The sequence below is a fragment of the Eulemur rufifrons genome, chromosome 7 (genome assembly GCF_041146395.1).
Source record: "Eulemur rufifrons isolate Redbay chromosome 7, OSU_ERuf_1, whole genome shotgun sequence".
NCBI classification, from domain to species: domain Eukaryota; kingdom Metazoa; phylum Chordata; class Mammalia; order Primates; family Lemuridae; genus Eulemur; species Eulemur rufifrons.
In genome coordinates, this window is record NC_090989.1 from 126,380,023 (window position 1) to 126,398,340 (window position 18,318).

The 18,318-nt window shown below is 41.6% G+C and overlaps 1 protein-coding gene across 1 annotated transcript in view; it reads left to right on the forward strand.

Annotated features, from left to right (window-relative positions):
• The first annotated feature begins 2,506 nt into the window (after nucleotides 1-2,506).
• The window catches only part of PLCL2 (phospholipase C like 2), a 182,456-nt gene continuing 166,644 nt past the window's right edge, over nucleotides 2,507-18,318 (forward strand). The window contains exon 1 of the mRNA XM_069473280.1: nucleotides 2,507-2,921. Within this exon, the coding sequence (XP_069329381.1) occupies nucleotides 2,592-2,921 (330 nt within the window). The 5' untranslated portion in view covers nucleotides 2,507-2,591. The remainder of the gene's footprint in view (nucleotides 2,922-18,318) is intronic.

Sequence of the window (18,318 nt, forward strand, 5' to 3'; positions counted from 1 at the left end):
GGTTTGACCTGTTGGGAGTCCAGAGTGAGATGGATAGGTGCTCATTTTGGAGGGTATTGGCGAATTAAATGGTGGTTCTATAAAAAGCATGCTGGGGGTTTAAACCTGAATATGTCCCTACTCACCTCAGGAAATTCATGGTAAGAGGTGCAGGACCCATGGCTGTCATAGCATTTTACTAGTGATTGGTAAATTCAGAGAAGATTAGATCCTCACACAGAAAGGACAGAGATACCTCCGGGTGTTTATTCAAAATAATCAGAATTAGAGAACTTTAAGAATAAAGCCGCAGCATTCTTCTTTTCCTCCCTTAAAGCATACTTGCAGGCCATTATGACCATAAATTTGATAAGGCAAATTAAGAACCTGATTTGAATTATGTGAATATATTTTTCTGCAAAACTATCACAAGACAGGAAAAAAAAAAAAACCCAACCCTGTTTTGAAACAAAATTAGGAAAAGGGGATGAGACTGAATAAAGTATTAAAATATTGTTGTCCATTGATGTGAAAACATTTCTGTTAGTGTGGAGGCTCAGGTTGGCAAGAGATGTATAAAAGCTTGTCTGATAGGTTACAAAAACATGAATCCAGAGGATTGGAAGAATTAAAACGCCCCCAAGAATAACATGAAAGTATTTGATGTTGCTTCAGGGGCAAGGGCAAGTATGTATATGTATGTAAAGCCCATTTCCTCAGAGGCTACTTGGCAATTTGCTACAACACCAGCTAATGAAAGCAAGGTCTTTAAGTTCACTCCCTTGCGGGACTATCAGTTTCTCCTTCGTGCCCTGCGGGGAGTGCATTCCTGGAAAAGGAAGCCCAAGAGTTGGGGAAGAGCGGGGGTGCTAGGAAGAAGGGCAGGAGGCTGGAGCCCAGGGACCCCGGGATGGAGAGGTAGGTGGGGCCCAGATGGGTGGGGCCTCGGGGGCTTGGGCACTGTCTGGCTCCAGGGATGGAGATCCTGGGGAGATATCTGTGCAGGGGAGTGACACGGTCAGCGTTGATTTTTAGGCTGGTCACTCTGCCTTAAGCGGGTGTGGGAAGAGCAGAGAGAGGAGGGACGGGCTGTAGCGACGCAAGCAGGATCCTCTCCCAAAAGATGAGCCTGAGCTAGGCTGAGCCCCACAGCGGGCTGGGCTAGCTGGCATCCCTGGTGGCAGGATCAGGAAGGTCATTGAAAGGGAGGTGATAAATCTCTGTGGGACGACTCTGGGGGCACGAAAGAGGCTCTGTCGATGTCCTCTGCCCCTCATAGCCCATCAGCCACCCCACCTCTCACCCCTGCCCCAGCATTCTTGCAACTAGTTGAATCATTTCACAGTTTAGGAGCCCGAGGGAACAGCATTGGTTTCAGTATGTGAAATGGGTCTGACCCACTGGGGAAGCCCAGAGGGGAGCATCCGCATGGCCTTTTCCCCAGCTGGGAGGGAGGGGAACGAGTTCCGTGCGCTGGGAAGGGGGCAGGAGTGAGGCGCAGCGGCTGGGATCCCGAGCCCCGGGACCCTAGCTCGGGGCCGGGGGCCTGCGCCGTGGTTGCCCCTCGGGGCTCCGGGCGGTGATTGGCAGTTGCGGCAGCTCCGGGAAGCTGGGGGTATGTAGGGCCTGTGGCCCCCGCCCGCCGCCGTCCGCTCGGCAGCGAGATCCCCGCGGCCCCGCGATTCACCTCGGTGACTGCAGCCGCGACGGCAGCACCATCGAGCGGGAGCCCCGGCGGCTCACGGTGGGTCGGGGGGCGGTTGGGGAGTGTCCCCGCGGCCTATAGGGGGCAGCACCGAGCCGGGAGGAGACAGCCGCGGGCGGGGGTGGCTGGGTCTGGCTGCCCCTCCAGTAGCTGCCCCGGGGACCGCACGGCGACAGTCAGGGCAGGGCCTCCCCGGCCCACCATGCGCTTCCTCCCGGCGCCGCGGGCCTCAGCGGAGGTCCTGGGGAGGACGTGACAGGGCTCCGCACGAGGCGGCCTCTGGGGAACTGGGGTCCAGGGAGACCCAGGCGTCACTCTCCGCCCGCCCGGGACCCTCGGAGGCGCCTCCGCGTGGTCAGAGAGCGTCGGGGCGCCGGTCGCTTCCCCTCGCCCTTTTCCCGCGTGGTGGGTGCTCCGACCCCCGGGGTGGCTGCCCTGAGCCCTGGGAGAGAGCGCCCCGAGCCCCTGACTTAGGCGCCCCGTTACCTCGGGGTGGGTGCCTCGAGCCCCTGAGGTGGGCGCCGGGTTGCCCGGGTGGGCGCCCGGCCCGCGCGGGTTATTTTTGGCGCCCGCAGCGGCGCGTGTGTCGGGGCGTGTTTTCCTTCCCCAGGTGCCGGGAGCGGGGCTCCGCCGGCGCCCGGGCTGACTTATCTCTCCTTTCTTTCCCCAGCAGGAATCTTCCGATAATTCTGCCACCGCGACTTTGACTGTGCGCAAGGCGAGCTCGAAACAAACATCACATCTAAATTAAAAAAAAAAAAAAAAAAAAAAAGAAGCGGAAGAAGCGGCCGAGGCGGCGGCGGCGGGAGGAGGAGAGGAGGAGGGGCCGCGCGCGGCGGCCCGAGGCGGCGGCGGGGACGCGGGGACGCGGGGACGCGGCTTTGTGCAGGCGGGTCGCGGGGCGCCCATGGCGGAGTACGGCCGGGGGGGCGCCGCCGGCGGGGCCCTGCCCACCTCCCCGGGCCCGGCCCTCGGCGCCAAGGGCGCCTTGAAAGCCGGAGCCGGCGAAGGCGGTGGCGGCGGGGGAGGTCGCCTTGGCCACGGGCGGGCGCGCTATGACAGCGGCGGGGTTTCCAACGGAGACTGCAGCCTCGGCGTGTCGGGGGACGAAGCCCGGGCCAGCCCTACCAAGGGACCCCGCGGCGTTGCGCTCGCCCCGACCCCCAGCCCCGCCGTCTGCCCTCTTCCCCGGGAGACCAAGCCGGGCGGCCTGCCCCGCCGGAGCAGCATCATCAAGGTAGGTGGGAGAAGGGCGCTCATCGCCCACCCTCAGCCGTCCTTGGGGTCTATTTCCTCCTGGGGGAAGTGGTAGTGGAAGGAGGGGTTGGAGGGGGGCCCACTGCTAACAGGAACCACTGATGCTTGGTGCTTGGGGTGGTTGAGCAGGGGTCGGATGCAAATGGCATTTGGAAAGAATGGAGAGGTGATCCCTAATGTGCAGGAGGAGCTGTGTTCAGACATCTGCCAGTTGAACTTGGGGCTGTCACCTCTCCCAGGATTGGCCTGGAATTAGGGCCTTGTACCTCCTTGTACCTGCCTGGGTAGGCATGCTCTTCTGTGGTAGCCTAGGCTGGTAACAGACTCCCTGTAAGATTTCTGTTGTATTTTAAAAACAGGGATTATGTGAAAACATTTTCTTAAAAATCCCAGGCGATGAACAGAGCTTATTTAATAGGTTTTTTTTCTGATCTGTATATGGTTAGTTGCTTCTTGTAAATGGTTACACTTTGAGGGTGCAACATCGCCAGTCACTCAATCACAAGGAGAAACGGAGTAGGTTTCTGAACATAAATGCAGATTTCCGCTTTCTTAGGCTCAAAAGCTCGGAGAGATTACAGTTCCACACGATTTAATCTTTTCCTTGCTGCAGTGGGCAGACCTCCAGTTCTGTGGAAGTTCTTTTGGGCAGTTTGCTTGGTTTTGATATCTTTTGCACAGTGTTAGTTAGTAGGAGAAAGCCAGAGATTGTTTTGTGCATTTTAAACACAAGAAGTAACATTAGGAACTCTTGAGTTTGTGGTAGTTTCATTCTAGTGTTTGGTCCGCAATGTAAAAATATTTCTCGTGACATGAAGTGAAAAAAAAAAGTTGATGAGTTAAGAAAAGCAAAGCCTGAGGCAGTGCTATCTCATTGAGCTTGCTCAAGTATAGAGCAAATATGAAAATATTGCTTTCTGAAAAGCAAGAGGTTGTCAGGACAGTGAGCAACAAAGCACATTGACAGGCTGCACCCACCCTTCCTGTGATTGATAACTGGTGGGAGAGAGGGCAGAACGTGTCACAGATGAAGAGTTGGCACTGGTGGTATTTGAAATTTAATTGGACCTGCAAAAATCTTCCAAATACTGTGAAAATGTCTGATGGTGTTATCAACTTCTGCAGTAATCTAGTGAAATATACCACCTTGCTACTCTATGTAAGAGGCAGTTGTGAAACTGCATTTCGCTTTGTCATCTGTTTGCTCAGTTTATGTCTTGGCAAGGGCACAATTGAAGGGCTTAAGGATCAAGTGTACTAACTACCTATAGCACGCGGTTAGAGTTAAACTAAGGAAAGCAAAGTGTCTTTTTGCTGCAGACAAAGCTTTTAGTGACATATTTTCTTTTACTGTGTAGCTTATGTTTCTTTGGAAGTTGCTTTCCACTGTGTATGCTAATCAATTCTATTGACAGAGTTATGTGACATTTCTGTTTTTATTTGGCACAAAATATTTGTGGTGATTTTGCATTGTGGTGTTAATGAAATTTGAGATAAAAATTCCTGAGAGGATACCAGCCTACCTAATTTTAATCCCTTTCAATTGCTTTGAGGACCTCTTTTTGCATTAAAAAAAGTGAAACTTTATTAGTGTCCATAGTGGGATTCATAGTGTGACTTTACTGAATTTCAACAGCATCTGTTTTAATTTTACATTTATGGGAGATAAGGAAGAAGGATGATTTGTCAATATTTCTGATATATGGCATTGAGAATTTATCAGTAGATATTTCTTCATTGAAGGCTCTGCTAGAGGCATATGGGAAAATAATTGTTCAGCAATCACTGGTTTTAGAAATGACATTGATACCTATATTGAATTCTGAAATTTTTAAATATTTTTTTTCATTTTTCTTCTTTCTATGAAGGCAGCTGGCTTCTTGTTCACCATTGTATCCCTAGATACAAAATGTCAGGAGCATAACAGGGGCTAAATAAACCCAGTACTGAATGAATGGAGGAAGTCATGTTTTCTCTAAGTTCTGTTAATTTCTAAAACAGGTGGTTTTGGATTTACCAGTCTCCTATCTTGTTTATTATCTTGAACTTCCTAAGATAACTTAACAGACTTCTTTTTCTTGCCTCTATTTTCAACTTGCATTTTCTTAAACATTCTTAAAATTATGGAAGTGGTATTGAAAATTGATCAAGCCTGTGTTATAGGAAACAGAGGATCCTGTATTTAAACAGGCAACTGCTTGGTATGTTTCCCCTTGAATTGATGCCTTGAAGCACCAAGATTTTAGAAATTTAGTGTGGTGTTTTCTAAGACATAACTTACAACATCAAGACAATATCCTAATAGAAAAAGAGGTCTTTTACTTTAAAATCAAATTTCATAAAGCAATGAATATTGCACAGATATTTTTGTCACATGAACGGCAGAAATTACATTTCACTTTTGTTAAAAAAGAATAAAAAGTTTAAGCAGAAGCCCAAGTGAAAAAAAAAATAATAGTAACATCTTTCCTTGGTATCCTTTTTTTTCTTTTTTTTTTTTAAATATAAGGATGCGTGCAGTCAGGTGGTCTGTGAGTAGAAGTGGGAGTAGATTAGTAAGCAAAGTGATAATTGGGGACTGGAGGGAACAGCAGGGAGTAAATGCTAGCTAAGGAGCCAGGCCAGTATTTATGGGGTTGTATTAGTTGACATGTGAACGATGCTTCTTTCCTAGCTTCCATCTTTATTACGGTCTTGACATCCCTCTTAAGTGGGGATCCCCATGTCAGAGGGAGAAATAATGGCCTAAATGTGATATATGGTGGGCAAAGAAAGGGGAGGGGGAATTATTGCTAAAGTGTAGGACTTACACAGAAGTACACTGTAGGCTTACCTGAATTTATATTTTTCGTTTAAAATAATTCCTTTGGTACCCTATCTGTTTTATAAATACAGTGTTGAGGAAGAAATTGTTGTAAAACTACATTTTCTGCCAAAACATATGCATAGATATATACAAAAAGAGCTCCTTGGTTGTGGTAACAGTGTTGATGAAAATTCAGGGTGAGCAGCCTTATAGAACCTTTTATAAATACCTTGCGATGATAAATAAATCATAGAAATCATGACCAGACTTTTCTACTTTTCCTTAGCTTATGGAAAATAATGATACATTTTTGAGACTGTTTACAAACACTACTGGATTTTTAGAGAAGCCGTTATGTTTGTCGTCTTAAGTAATCTAGTAAATGAAAGCATCACTTTCATTTTCTCTTTCCGTAATTCATTTCATCACATTATTCAATACTATCTATGCTTTATTTTGAAATAGTAAATTTGGTTAATTGTTCAGATGGCATCCATTTTTTTAAAACATCTCAATCCTTGAATTCAAGAGCTTGGTCTAAAAATACAAAGTAGCATTTTAGGCCTTGGTTTTTTTTTTTTTAGTTTTAGAAATAAGTTAAAATGTCTGTTGGTTTAAATGGTTTATTTTAATCAGAGCTAGTTAAATACTTTGGTTGATACTTTTAAAAATGCAATAGATTTGCATACAGTAAAATTCACTCTTGTTGGTGTCCAGTTCTATGAGCTTTGACAAGCACATATAGTCATGTAATCACCACCATAAACAAGATATACGGCATTTCTATCACCTCAGAAAATTCCACCAGGTTTCTTTGTAGTCATCTCCTCCCTCCCATCCCCAGACCATGGCATGATCTTATGTTGTTTATCAATAAGTAGGAAATACAAGCATTGCATTATTTTGGTATTTAGAAGCAATAACAGTAGCTACCATTTGTTAAACACTCACTATATGCAAAACATGTGAACGAACAGTGCTTACCAGAATTCTCTGATTTGGTCCTGCACCAACCACAGAGACTGGAGGAAATCAGAGTTCAAGAGAGGTTAACCCCTTGCCCCGGGTGCTGGAGCTGGTGGTTGTACTCTACTTGGGTATGGCTGTACTCCACTGTCCCTCAAATTACAGTGGCAGTTTACATTTTCTATGTAATTAAGGTAGCATTGGTGGTTTGGGACACCAGATTTTACCCTTTAAACGCAGGAGACGTTGGAGGGAGAAAAAAAATCTCTGTTTGTGCTGGAAGAAGTTGTTGACAGATAATATAGCCAGGCAGCTGTTTAGTCACCTGTTGTGGCTGCTTGACCAGGGCTTTCAGCTTCACAGCTAGGAGTAGGACCAGTAGTCTGACCTTGCCCAAGGGGGCAGCCCTTATTTTTCTTATCATTATTGTCATTATCGTAATACCAGGTTGTGTAGGAGAAACACTTTTACTATCTTTATACTAACTTATATACTTATGTCTTGATGCTGAGCTTCCCAATGTGGAGAACAAGGAGGCTTTTCACATCTGTTATTCATATTTTTAAACAAAAATATAAAAAACTTACATGTATATAATATATACTGTATTGCCCATGGTTTAAATAAACTAGGCTCTTTGCAGACAAAAGCTGGACTGTATTTACTGATTTCTGCACAGATAACAAGCATTTGAATTGGATCTTAAAAAAAAAACATTTAACTTTAAACCTTTTTTTTTGAATGGGGGGAAGCAAAGATAGCTGCATGCCCTGCAAACCTGTGGGCATATCATAAATATTAAACAGACAGTAATTGGATTACAAAGTGAATTTGTCTGGATAGATAGGCAGCCTGGATCATTTAGGTCAGAAAAATCTAATGGCCAATCAGCAACACTCCACTTTACTTTGTACTGATGCATTTAGACCACACAAGATAACTGTTGAAATACCAGGACATGGTTGCTTGTTTTAGCCAGCTCAGAGAGCTTTTGTCTCAATTCAGAGTTCAGTTTTCAAAGGTAATCAGAGTGTATTAATTTTCATACCCTAAAAGTTACTTGCCCCCTTTTGCCTTTCCTTCCCTGTTTTCCAACCTTTAACCCAAATAGTTTTATTTGATTTGCATTGTTTTTGACAAAATCCAAATAGGCAAATGACAGGAAATTGTTTATAAATTGCTGATATCATCCACTTAAGTTATTTTCTTAGAATGCTCTCCCAGAATATGGTCACTTCCTTTTAGTTCTGTGTGCTCTGCAAAGCGTCTAAACTAGACTGTAATTTATTTTCTTCTTTTTTATGCTAAAGTTATCCATGCCTCAATATTCAACAAAATATTGTTTACAGCCTAAATACAGATATAAATAAAGCATGAACATTCATAGTTTCTCTGCAGACATTATACCTACATGTCCAAGAATAGATGCTCTACTCCTTATTAATACTCAGTTTTGGATGCCATTATTTGCTTATCTACCAGACCTCTGGATTACTTTAACAACCTTTTCATCCTATATTAGTGGGATTCAAACATTTTTTACCAGTGGGCCACAGGATCTGAAACTGCATGTTTGTAAGCTCCCTGACCAACTTTTTTTGCTGATAATAAAGGTGAATCGCGAGGGTTGTGCTTAGCATGAGTGTCACTTGTGACTCCAACTCAAATCGAAGCCACCAGGGAAGTTTCAGTCATGCCTATTTTCTTTGTGTCAGAATAATTCCATAGCTTTAGGGTACCCAAAGTATATAACTAATTGAGTTGAGCTTCAGAGATACTTATGTGAATGGTCCAGCCTGCTGGCAGGATATTTGGCACCTGCCCATTCTAGAGTGGCAGAGCAGGGCAGGTGGCTAGGTTCTCTGGCCACTAGGGCTTGCTTGGTCACGTGGTAGGGGGGTAATTAGGTAAATCGAGTTCTAGCTAATAATCTCAGCTGGGCTGCACCCAGGCCACATGTTATATATATGTCTGACATTATTCAAGGGGCAGAATAGTGATGTGAAAAATAGAGTCTGGAGTTAGGTGTTTGGATTAGATTCTGGCTCCCCTACTTCCTTTCGGTATGGGCTTGGGCAAGATACTGAAGTCTGTGTGTCTAATTATTACCCTATCTCTAAAATGGGTAGAATAAAATCCCCTCTCATAATGTTGTTTTGAAGATTAAATGAGATGATGTGTGAGCAGTGTGTGGCACTTAATAAACACTCATTAAGCATTACCTAGTATGCTTTTCTGATTTTTAGTTTCTATTTATTTAGATTTTATACTGAGATGAGCAGACTCCTTTAACTCCATTTGAGTTGGATGTCACTAACACTGCCATGCCCATTTGAGAGGTTTTGTCTTTTGAAATAAGCAGATGTGCCTAGAGAAATTTCTCAGACGTGTTCCATAGGTGCTTTCAAGAATGATTTGTTTTGGTGCCTTTCTAAATCTGATACCTCAATACAACTGTGCACATATGTAAATAGCCCCAGCTATGTGGTCAGAGGATATTGAACGTTAATTTCATTATGCGAAGCACCCATATGTCTTGATTTATCCAGGACAATCCAAATTTATATCTTTTGTCCTGACAAAATTATTAGTAGTACCTCCTTTCACTCTCAAAGGCATTCCAGTTTGGATGATAAATCATATGGTCACCCTACTTATAATAAAATCTTCTTCTTACAAACTGCTTTACAACCTATTATGGAGCCGTTAAGATTGCCCTCTGTGCCTAAGCTTAGTCTTTATGTTCATACCTCTTTCTTCAGCTTGGCATGCTTTCCTCTTCTTTTAGTCATCTTTAAGGTCCTCCTTAGTTAATCACCTCTGGGTTAGAGTGAATTCTTTCTCTGCCTTCAAACCACTGCTCTGCCTGTGTCTCCATGTAGTCATTTTGCCTCATAGGCAACTACATCTTATTCACCTTGAGTTTATAAAAACATCTAGTTTAATGTCTTGTGGAAAACATGTATTTAAGTATATATGTGTTGAATAAATTTGTGAATGGATGAGTAAGTCGACAGGAATGACATAACTTAGGAGTTTGGTGAAGATGTTATTTAGACTTAACTCCAACTGGTTTTGATTGGAATATAAAACTTAGTGGGCTGTATACTTCCAAGAAGAAATTTATTTCATGTACATAATTTTGAAAATAAAAGGAAGGAAATACCTTTATTTAAAGTTGGATCCAGGAATTTGGTTGGTTCTAGAATTGTTCTGCAAGATGTTAATATAAATGATCTGTCCCTTTTGTGCCCCTGAAATAAGAGTAGACCTTTGAAAATTTCTTTTGATTTTTGCTCTTCTATCAAAGTTTAAAAATCATGGAAAGAGAGTGCTATTGTTTATTAAGGCATTTAATCTTTTTTCTGGTATTTGGTTTCTTTAAGTGATATCTATAGTTTTTCCTCAGTTTTTATTTATTTTTAAGGAACTAACTTAAATGTTTATTGTCATTAATATTGGATAGTTAAAAGATATTCATTGGGAGTGCTATAAAATTAATAAAAAAGAAGATACATAAGGAATCTAGAATATTAATAGACATAGTTGTGGGAGTGGAATCTTTAATCCTTCAGTATATGCTGTCATATAATGTTAGAAATTCTACCCTTTGTTGGAATTACAAGGACTAGGTGCAGGAGGTACTAAGACATGCTTCGTATGTACCATCTCATGTAACTCTTACAGGAACCTGAAAGGAGACATCATCGTTCTCTTTACAGACAAGGAAATTCATTCCACAAAGTTTGGGAATTTCCAGGCAAGGTTACATAGCTCTTAAGAGGCAAAGCCAGCATTCAGACTAGGTTTGACTGTCTTGAAAGCCCACACGTTTAACTGCTCCATCACACTCTCCCACTCCATCCTCTGAGTGACTTTGGCTTTCCCTTTTTTTCTCCTACTTGCCAAAGCCATTCTGGCTCCTTGATTTTGGCAGTTTCTACCAGTCCTAAAATAGACACCTAATTTTTAGTTGGAAAAGTTTGGCTTTTTGTGGCTGAAACTTGGGATGCAACCCATGTGTACCTAACCAACATGAAGCCTTAGCCATAGTCCTGTCCACCATGCCCCAGGTCCACAAACCAGGACTTTGTCCTTTTTCTCTCTTCTCTCTTTTGATGGATTAAAAACTTTTTTAGGGGGCTCATTTTCCATTTTTGTTTATTTTTTAACAAAAAATCAACTTACATACATTTTAGGGTCCTGGAAGGTAAAGCAGGTAACAGTAACATTTTGTTTTTTAGGTGGGCTGTGTCTGATAGTATCTATCCCTATTATTATTTTTAAGTTGTCAAATAATTATAGAATTTTAGAATATGGTAATACTTCCAACACATTACTATGAAATCAGTAGTCAAGTGTGTTCTTGGAGTGTGCTAAATATACTGATGTTGATGTTGCAGGTATTAACATCCCAGAAACCAAGAGCTGGGTTTAAAAGTGATTAATAATGGAGATTCATGGGATTTTTGCAACAGAAGGAGATCATGTAAAATTATTTTGTAGTTAGAGATACACAGGGCCATAGTGATTAGTACATTTAGCTCCTAGCTATGGTTGAATTCATTTATTTGCATATTAGCATAACAGAATTGGAAAAAATTGTTATGTAATACTGCAGTATGTGGGTATAAATAGAACAAGATGTGGTCTTTCAGACAGCTATTTTTGCAAATTTGTTTTTTGCTGTAGATAGCTGCATGTGTACACATGCTATACTTATGCATGCATATACTCTGAAGACTGTGTATAAATAGTAACAATTAAGAGCAAACCAAATAATGTAGTGGTGGGTTGACATGAGTCCTATCTGTGTCTTGAGAGACTGATGGGTAGCAGGTGTCTACACTCTAAACTGAGAATGCCCAGGAAGTGGTAGGCTGTTTTTTATGAACATTGCTGATAAAGCCTCTGTTGCTTTTGACCAGTTAGTGTGGCCACAGAGGGATAAGTGACCTCGTTTGCAGCTACCATTAGAATAACAAGCCATATGACTCTCTCCATATGCTTTCCCGCTACCTTTTATTTTCTATCTCCCTTCTAAGCTCTGATATCCTGTTGGGATAATAGATGTAATTTTTCAAATTGTTAATGTGGTTTAACATTTATTCTTGAAGGAAATAAAGTGAGTTGCTTAGATTATTATTTCTGTCAATCCTTGCTAATAGCTTATATTAAATGCCAATAGAATTGTTCAGATATTTTCATATTGGAACTAACAGAATTCCTGATGAAATACCGGTTTTAAGGATGTGTTTCTTTGGAGTATTTGATGATTTCTTGAAAGAGATCTATGTGCTCTTTCAAAGTTTCTCCTGGCTTATATATATTCCCATGAATAATTTTCTATACATTTAAAATTATTGCTAAAATCAGAAGTAGAATTGCTATGTCATAGGATATATGTATGTTCAGCTTTAGGAGATACTATTAATTGATTTTCCTAACTGGTTAAACCACTTTACACACCCAACAGCTTATATGAATTCTAGTTGCTCTAAATGCTCACATTTGATATTGTCAGTGTTTCTTTGTTTTTTTGGTTTTTGATTGTGATGGTTATGTAATGGTACCTTACTGTGGCTTTTTGGTTAAATTTCCCTGATGACTAATGATGTTGAACAACTTTTCATGTTTCTTGGCCATTTGCGTATTCTCTTTTGTGAAAATGCCTGTTCAAGTCTTTTACCCATTTAAAAAAATTGGGTTATTTCTATTTTTTTAAAATTGATATGTAGGACTTCTTTACATTTTCTGGATATGTCTTTGTGTGATATATTATGTATTAAAAATCTCTTCTAGTATGTGACTTCCCTTTTCACTGTCTTAAACGGTATCTTTTAATGGATAAGAATTCTTAATTATAGAGAAGTTCAATTTATCAGTATTTCTATTTGTGGGTATTATTTTTGTGTCCTGTTTCAGAAGTCTTTGCTTAGCTTAAGACCATAAATATACTCATTTATTTAACCTATAGAACTTTTATTGTTTTATTTTTCACATTTAGATCTATAGTCTATCAGGAGTCTTGTGTATGGTGTGAGATGGGTCAAGATTTTCTTTCTTTATAAATATACAAGTCATTAATTCAGGACCATTTATTGGAAAATATCATCTTTTCCCCCACTGCATTGGTGAATCAAGTGACCATATATGTGAGAGTCTGTTTGTGGAGTCTGTTTTGTTACATCAGTCTGTTTGCCTATCTTTGTGTACCCACCTTACCGTCTTTCTTACTAGGTGTATACCCAATAGAAATTATTACATATGTATATTGAAAGACATGTACCAGAGTGCTTACAGCAGCATTAACTGTAACAGCTGCAAATTGAAACAGCAACCCAAATGCCCATCTTACAAAATAGCATATTATACAATGGAATACTATAAGGACAAGAAAGAATAACAAAAAGAACAGATGGCTGTTATATGCACTACTTGTCTCTCAAGCATAATGTTAAGGGAAAGAAACCAGACACAAAAAGTAGATATTTTTTGTTAAACTCATTTAAAGTTCAAAAGCAGATAAAATAATTTGGGGTGATAGAAGTCAGAATAGTGGTTACCTTTGAGGCTAATGACTGGGAGGGGGAACCAAGGGACCTTCTGGGTGCCAGTGATGTTTGGTTTCTGGATCTGGGTATTGATTACAAGGGTGGGTTCACTTTGTCAAAATCCCTTAAGTTGTACGCTTAGGATTTTTTTCTGGAGGTATATCATACTTCAATGAATTAAGTTGATTTAAACAATTAAATTGTAAATATTAATCAAATTCAAATACTTACTGGTTACCTCCCCCTGCACTATTTAGGGCGATGTCTTTTACTGTTGGCTGTGTGTGTGGATAAGAATGTGAAACATGTTTTTGCTGCAGAGGAGTGCTTATATATGGTGAGACCTGCTAGAGCCCTGAGCTGAGGGATGCTGTGGAGAGTGGGTGGGTGGAGAGAGGGGCAGCTTGATGGAAAAGCACAAAGCCTGGATCTTTCGTGGAAGGTACTGAGAGCACATAAGGAGCTAGGCCTGGGTGGGAAGTTGACACAGTACGGAAGAGTGTGTTGGTCATTGCAGTCATCTATGCTGTAGTTGTGATTGCTTGGAGTTTTTATGCTTTGTTTAGTGTAGTTTTGAGCATTTTAATCCCTTCAGGTGCATTCAAAAGGTTTAATATTCCGAAGTGTGCTGCTTATACAAAAACTTTGAGAACCACTCATTTGTGGAGCACCTGTTCTTTGCATAATGATTTTCTAGATGGAGTTTTTTGGTCTCAAAAGCAGTTAACAAATCAAAATGAGTTATCTAGGTATATGGACAAAATCAAGAGTTGTTTGATCACCACTGAATAGCAATATACCCAGGATCTCAGGTGGTCAGCAGAGTGTTTTAGCTCTACTGAACACTTATTCTACCCCATCTAACAATTCTTTCAGGTAGGGAAAAGGGAGAGAAAACACCAGATCTTCAGATGAGTCATTCTAAGACACACTGGAATTACCTGGATTCTAAAACATACTAATATGGAGACCCCACTCCATTCCAATTAAATCAGAACCTCTGGGGGTTTGCTAAAGCACTCCGAGGGATTTTAAGGTGTATGTAGGATTAAGAACAGCTGTGAAACCTTTCTCATATGTTGGATTCTTTTTTTTTTTTTTTTTTTGAGAAAGAGTCTCACGCTGTCGCCCTTGGTAGAATGCAGTGGCATCATCCTAGCTCACTGCAAGCTTAACCTCCTGGGCTCAAGCAATTCTCCTGCCTCAGCCTCCTAAGTAGTTTGGGACTACTGGTGCATGCCACGACACCTGGCTAATTTTCCTATTTTTGGTAGAGATGCGGTCTTGCTCTTGCTCAGGCTGGTCTCGAATTCCTGAGCTCAAGTTATCCTCCTGCCTTGGCCTCCCAGAATGCTAGGATTACAGGCGTGAGCCACCTCGCCCAGCCATATGTCGGGTTCTTGACTGCCCTGCTTAGCTCTGTTAGATATAAGAGAACGAATAGCTCCCAGAATCCTGCAGGTGACAGATAGTTTGTGACCTCATGGCTGGGGGCGTCTAGGGAGTAGGATTAAATTTTAAGCTGCATCAGTGGAGTTTTTCCCTCAATAAGTTAAGCTGCCCTTTTCTTGAGGGGATATAAAATACCAAAATATCAATGAAGGGGAACAAGTCCTTAGTCAAATTTGGAGAAACAGATTTTGTATGTGAAAACAACGGTCTGCCATGTATACTAATTATTGTGCCATAATGAATGTAGTTTTGTTCCAGGTAAAGGTAAAAATTATGTTATTTAAGTTACTAAAAAGGCCCTGGATTGGTTATTCAGAGCCTTAATCTACCTGGATTAATCATCACTGTGCAGCCACTACTTCCAGGTCTGTGTCTTGGCTATTGTCCTTCCATCCCTCACAAGAGAGACTGTATCTGTGTACTGTGGCATTCTGCAGCATGGAAGAAGAACCTTCCCAGGAGGAATAGTTTTTAGAAAGAACAAATTTGACAGAGGCATGAGCACTATTCTAGAAAGAGGTGATTAGATATTCTAACCTTCGCTAAAAGGAATGTAGTAAAAATGCTGTTTACTCATAGAAGATTATAAATCCACACTTGCCAGACGGATGTCTGTTTGTAAGGGTGATTTATGCTGGGAGGAAGAGAACCAATCTAGTGATGCCCCAGTGCCCCTCATTATGATGGGCTGACACGCTGGGCTGACATGTCATGACCTTTAGGTGAACATGTACTATCTGAATGCTGGGGCATTTTCCTCTCACCATGCAGACCTTTGTGGTCAAGAGGAATGAACTTTGAACTCCCAAAGCATCTATAAAATATATTTTATTGGCTGCAAAGCAGTAATATGAACATTTCAGTCACATGTTCGTAGTCTTAGTTACATGGTATGGACTGTTTCTCCTCAACTCAGTTGTGCTAGGAGGTTGTCATTATTCCCATTTATTCTTTTGGGTCAATTTTTTCCTTTTCCAAATTAACATGGATGAATCTTCCAGCAGAGAAGCTTGTGTCCCTCAGTTGTCTTGAGTAGGCACCAAGAGGAGAGAAGTGGCCTGGGGGGAGGCCGAGTCCTTGGAGACTCCTGTCTAGAGACTGGAGGGACACCCACAGTTTGGCAGCAGCAAAGTGCTCTCGAGCTGTGCTGATCTCGATTGTGACACCATTGCTAATACGTATACCTTTACTAGGCAGTTTTATTTACTTATTTCTAAGTAGAAATTAACTTTAGCATTCCTTGGGGGAGAAAGTTTATAACCTTTCTGTGAAAATTCAGTATTCAGTAATATTTCTCAAGCAAAGAATGAGAGGGGTTTCCTTTCCTACAGCACAATTAGCTAAATCTTCTTACCCATCTTCATTGTTAGGGAAGAAAATATTGTTGAAAAATATTTCTAAATAGTTAAATAGCCCCTTTGTTCTAAAGAATAGCTGCCATTTGTGAATGCTACCATGAGGGGCTGGGAAGCAAGAGAGGGAAAGAAAGGGAGAGAAATAGGACCTGCAGCGAGTGCTCTGCTGGGTTCCTTAGTGAGAAGTCGGTGAGAAGTCGGTGAGAAGTGTCCTTTCTCTGGCAGCAGCCCTGACCTCAGTGCATTTGTGCTGCTGTCCTCATCATTCCCGGTTGCCAGACAACAGGGTAAAATAAGGCGTAAGATGGCTTAGAAGATATCTCCAAAGTAACAGGGTGTGATAAAGCTCCTGTGCCCAGATAAAAAATTTGGCAACTCTCAGGTCTACCATTCCTGAGAACACCAGGGGCTATTGGATCCATTAATTATACTCCAAAATCGTGCTTCCAATCTTTTTCACTCCAGGCCATACATAAAAAATGATATAATTCTACAGCTAAACTGAAGTGATTGGTTAGGGCTAGAGGCCCCAACCAGCTGTGGCAGGGGTGGAGGATGGAGGGGTCAGGGTTTCAAGGATCCATACCATGGCAGGCCTATAACCCACTGGTGGCACTCCAGGGCACACTTGTCAGGAGGCTATGCTCTAAAGGTGGTGGACAGAAGAACAGAGGAACAAGGAAAGGTATAGAAAGCTCTGGAGTGCTCTGTACCTACCACTGTTAGGGGGGTGTCCTTCATACCATGGCTTCAGGGGCTAATTCACTTTAGTGGTAGATTGAAGCTTGGCCCCAAGACATGCCATGGAGCTATGGCCACTGTGGAAGCAACAGCAGCAGACAGGTTAGCCTGGCATGTGGATGGAGCTTCTCAAGAGTAAAAGGAACAGTTAAGCATCTACTTTCGTAAGAGGGCTGATTTTGTATGTAGAGAGGACTGTTAGTCTAGCCTTAGGCTTTTCTGCTGTATTTGAACAGAGTAGATCACTGGGATCATGTTTAAAAACAGCAACAGAAGAGCATCAGGTAGGCAGAGAGCCTGAATTCCCTGAATTTCTGCGTAGGGGCTCAAACCAGAGACCTGCATGCTGGCTGGGGAGCTGCCTGTGGAGACCGGGAGCTGCAAGTTGAGAATCACGGGCTCTGGTTAGGGCTTGCACCTCTGCTTGGTTCAAGTGTTAAATATGTCAAGAGGACTCTGCTCTCTCCTCTTTTTGCTGTAAAATTGCTTGAATTCCTGTCTGCCAGATTTCTAACATGTCTTCTGGGCACCAAGGCAAATACTTTGTACATGACTTATTTGGTAAGTAAACCCTATACAGATCTCAGGAAGATCTGTTTGTCTGAATGATTCAGTTTCTGATATTTTACTGTGATTTGATTCTTTACATGAGAAAGATCTGTGCTGCTCCTGAAAGTTTGCTAATAAATCCATTAAAATACCCACCCACCCCCACAAAAAAAACACCCTAACAAGAAACTCTATCCTATTTTAAAGATAACATTTGATTTTTTCCCTTCTCTTTATCATCCATAATTTGAAATGTTGTTTTTAATACTCCCTGCTTCACCCTACCTAATATCATGTTTTGGCTTTATATTTTTTATTTTGGTTCACCTTGGCTTTGGTTCACCTACCTTTTTAAATGTAAGCACTTAACTGCAGGCCCTGTGCATTCTCCCCTAGTCCATCATTTTTCTCAGTTTCCGGTTCCATGAATTCTGGTGGGTTGGCACGATTGTTTCCGTCACTCCCAGGATAGAGCTGTTGAGGTCTTAATCTGAGAGTCTGGAAAGATTTTGTTATTGAGGTAGCAGTGACTACGACACTAAAGAAAATAACCTTCATTTTTTTTTTTTTTTTTCTTAACAGAGGTAAAAATTCAGAGAATAATTCGGGAAGTCTGTTAAGGTCAAGGAATAACTTAAACACAGTTATTTCTATATGTTTAGTATTTTCAGTGGAATTGAAAAGACAATAAAAATTTTAATTGATGAAGTAACACCTGATACCTTTTTTCCTCATAGAGACTATTAAATTCAAAAGAAAGAAGATCTGAACTTTACATCTGGCATGTATTTTGACTTTTAAGAAAATCGGTAAACTCTTTATATCTTACTGTATTCTCTATACAGTATTTTGAAATAAAGCTATATGTTGATTTGCTCATTACATTAGGATAGTTATCCTAATGCTTAAAAGAAGCTTAAAACTCCTGAAGCAAGATGTTTTGAAAACAGAATC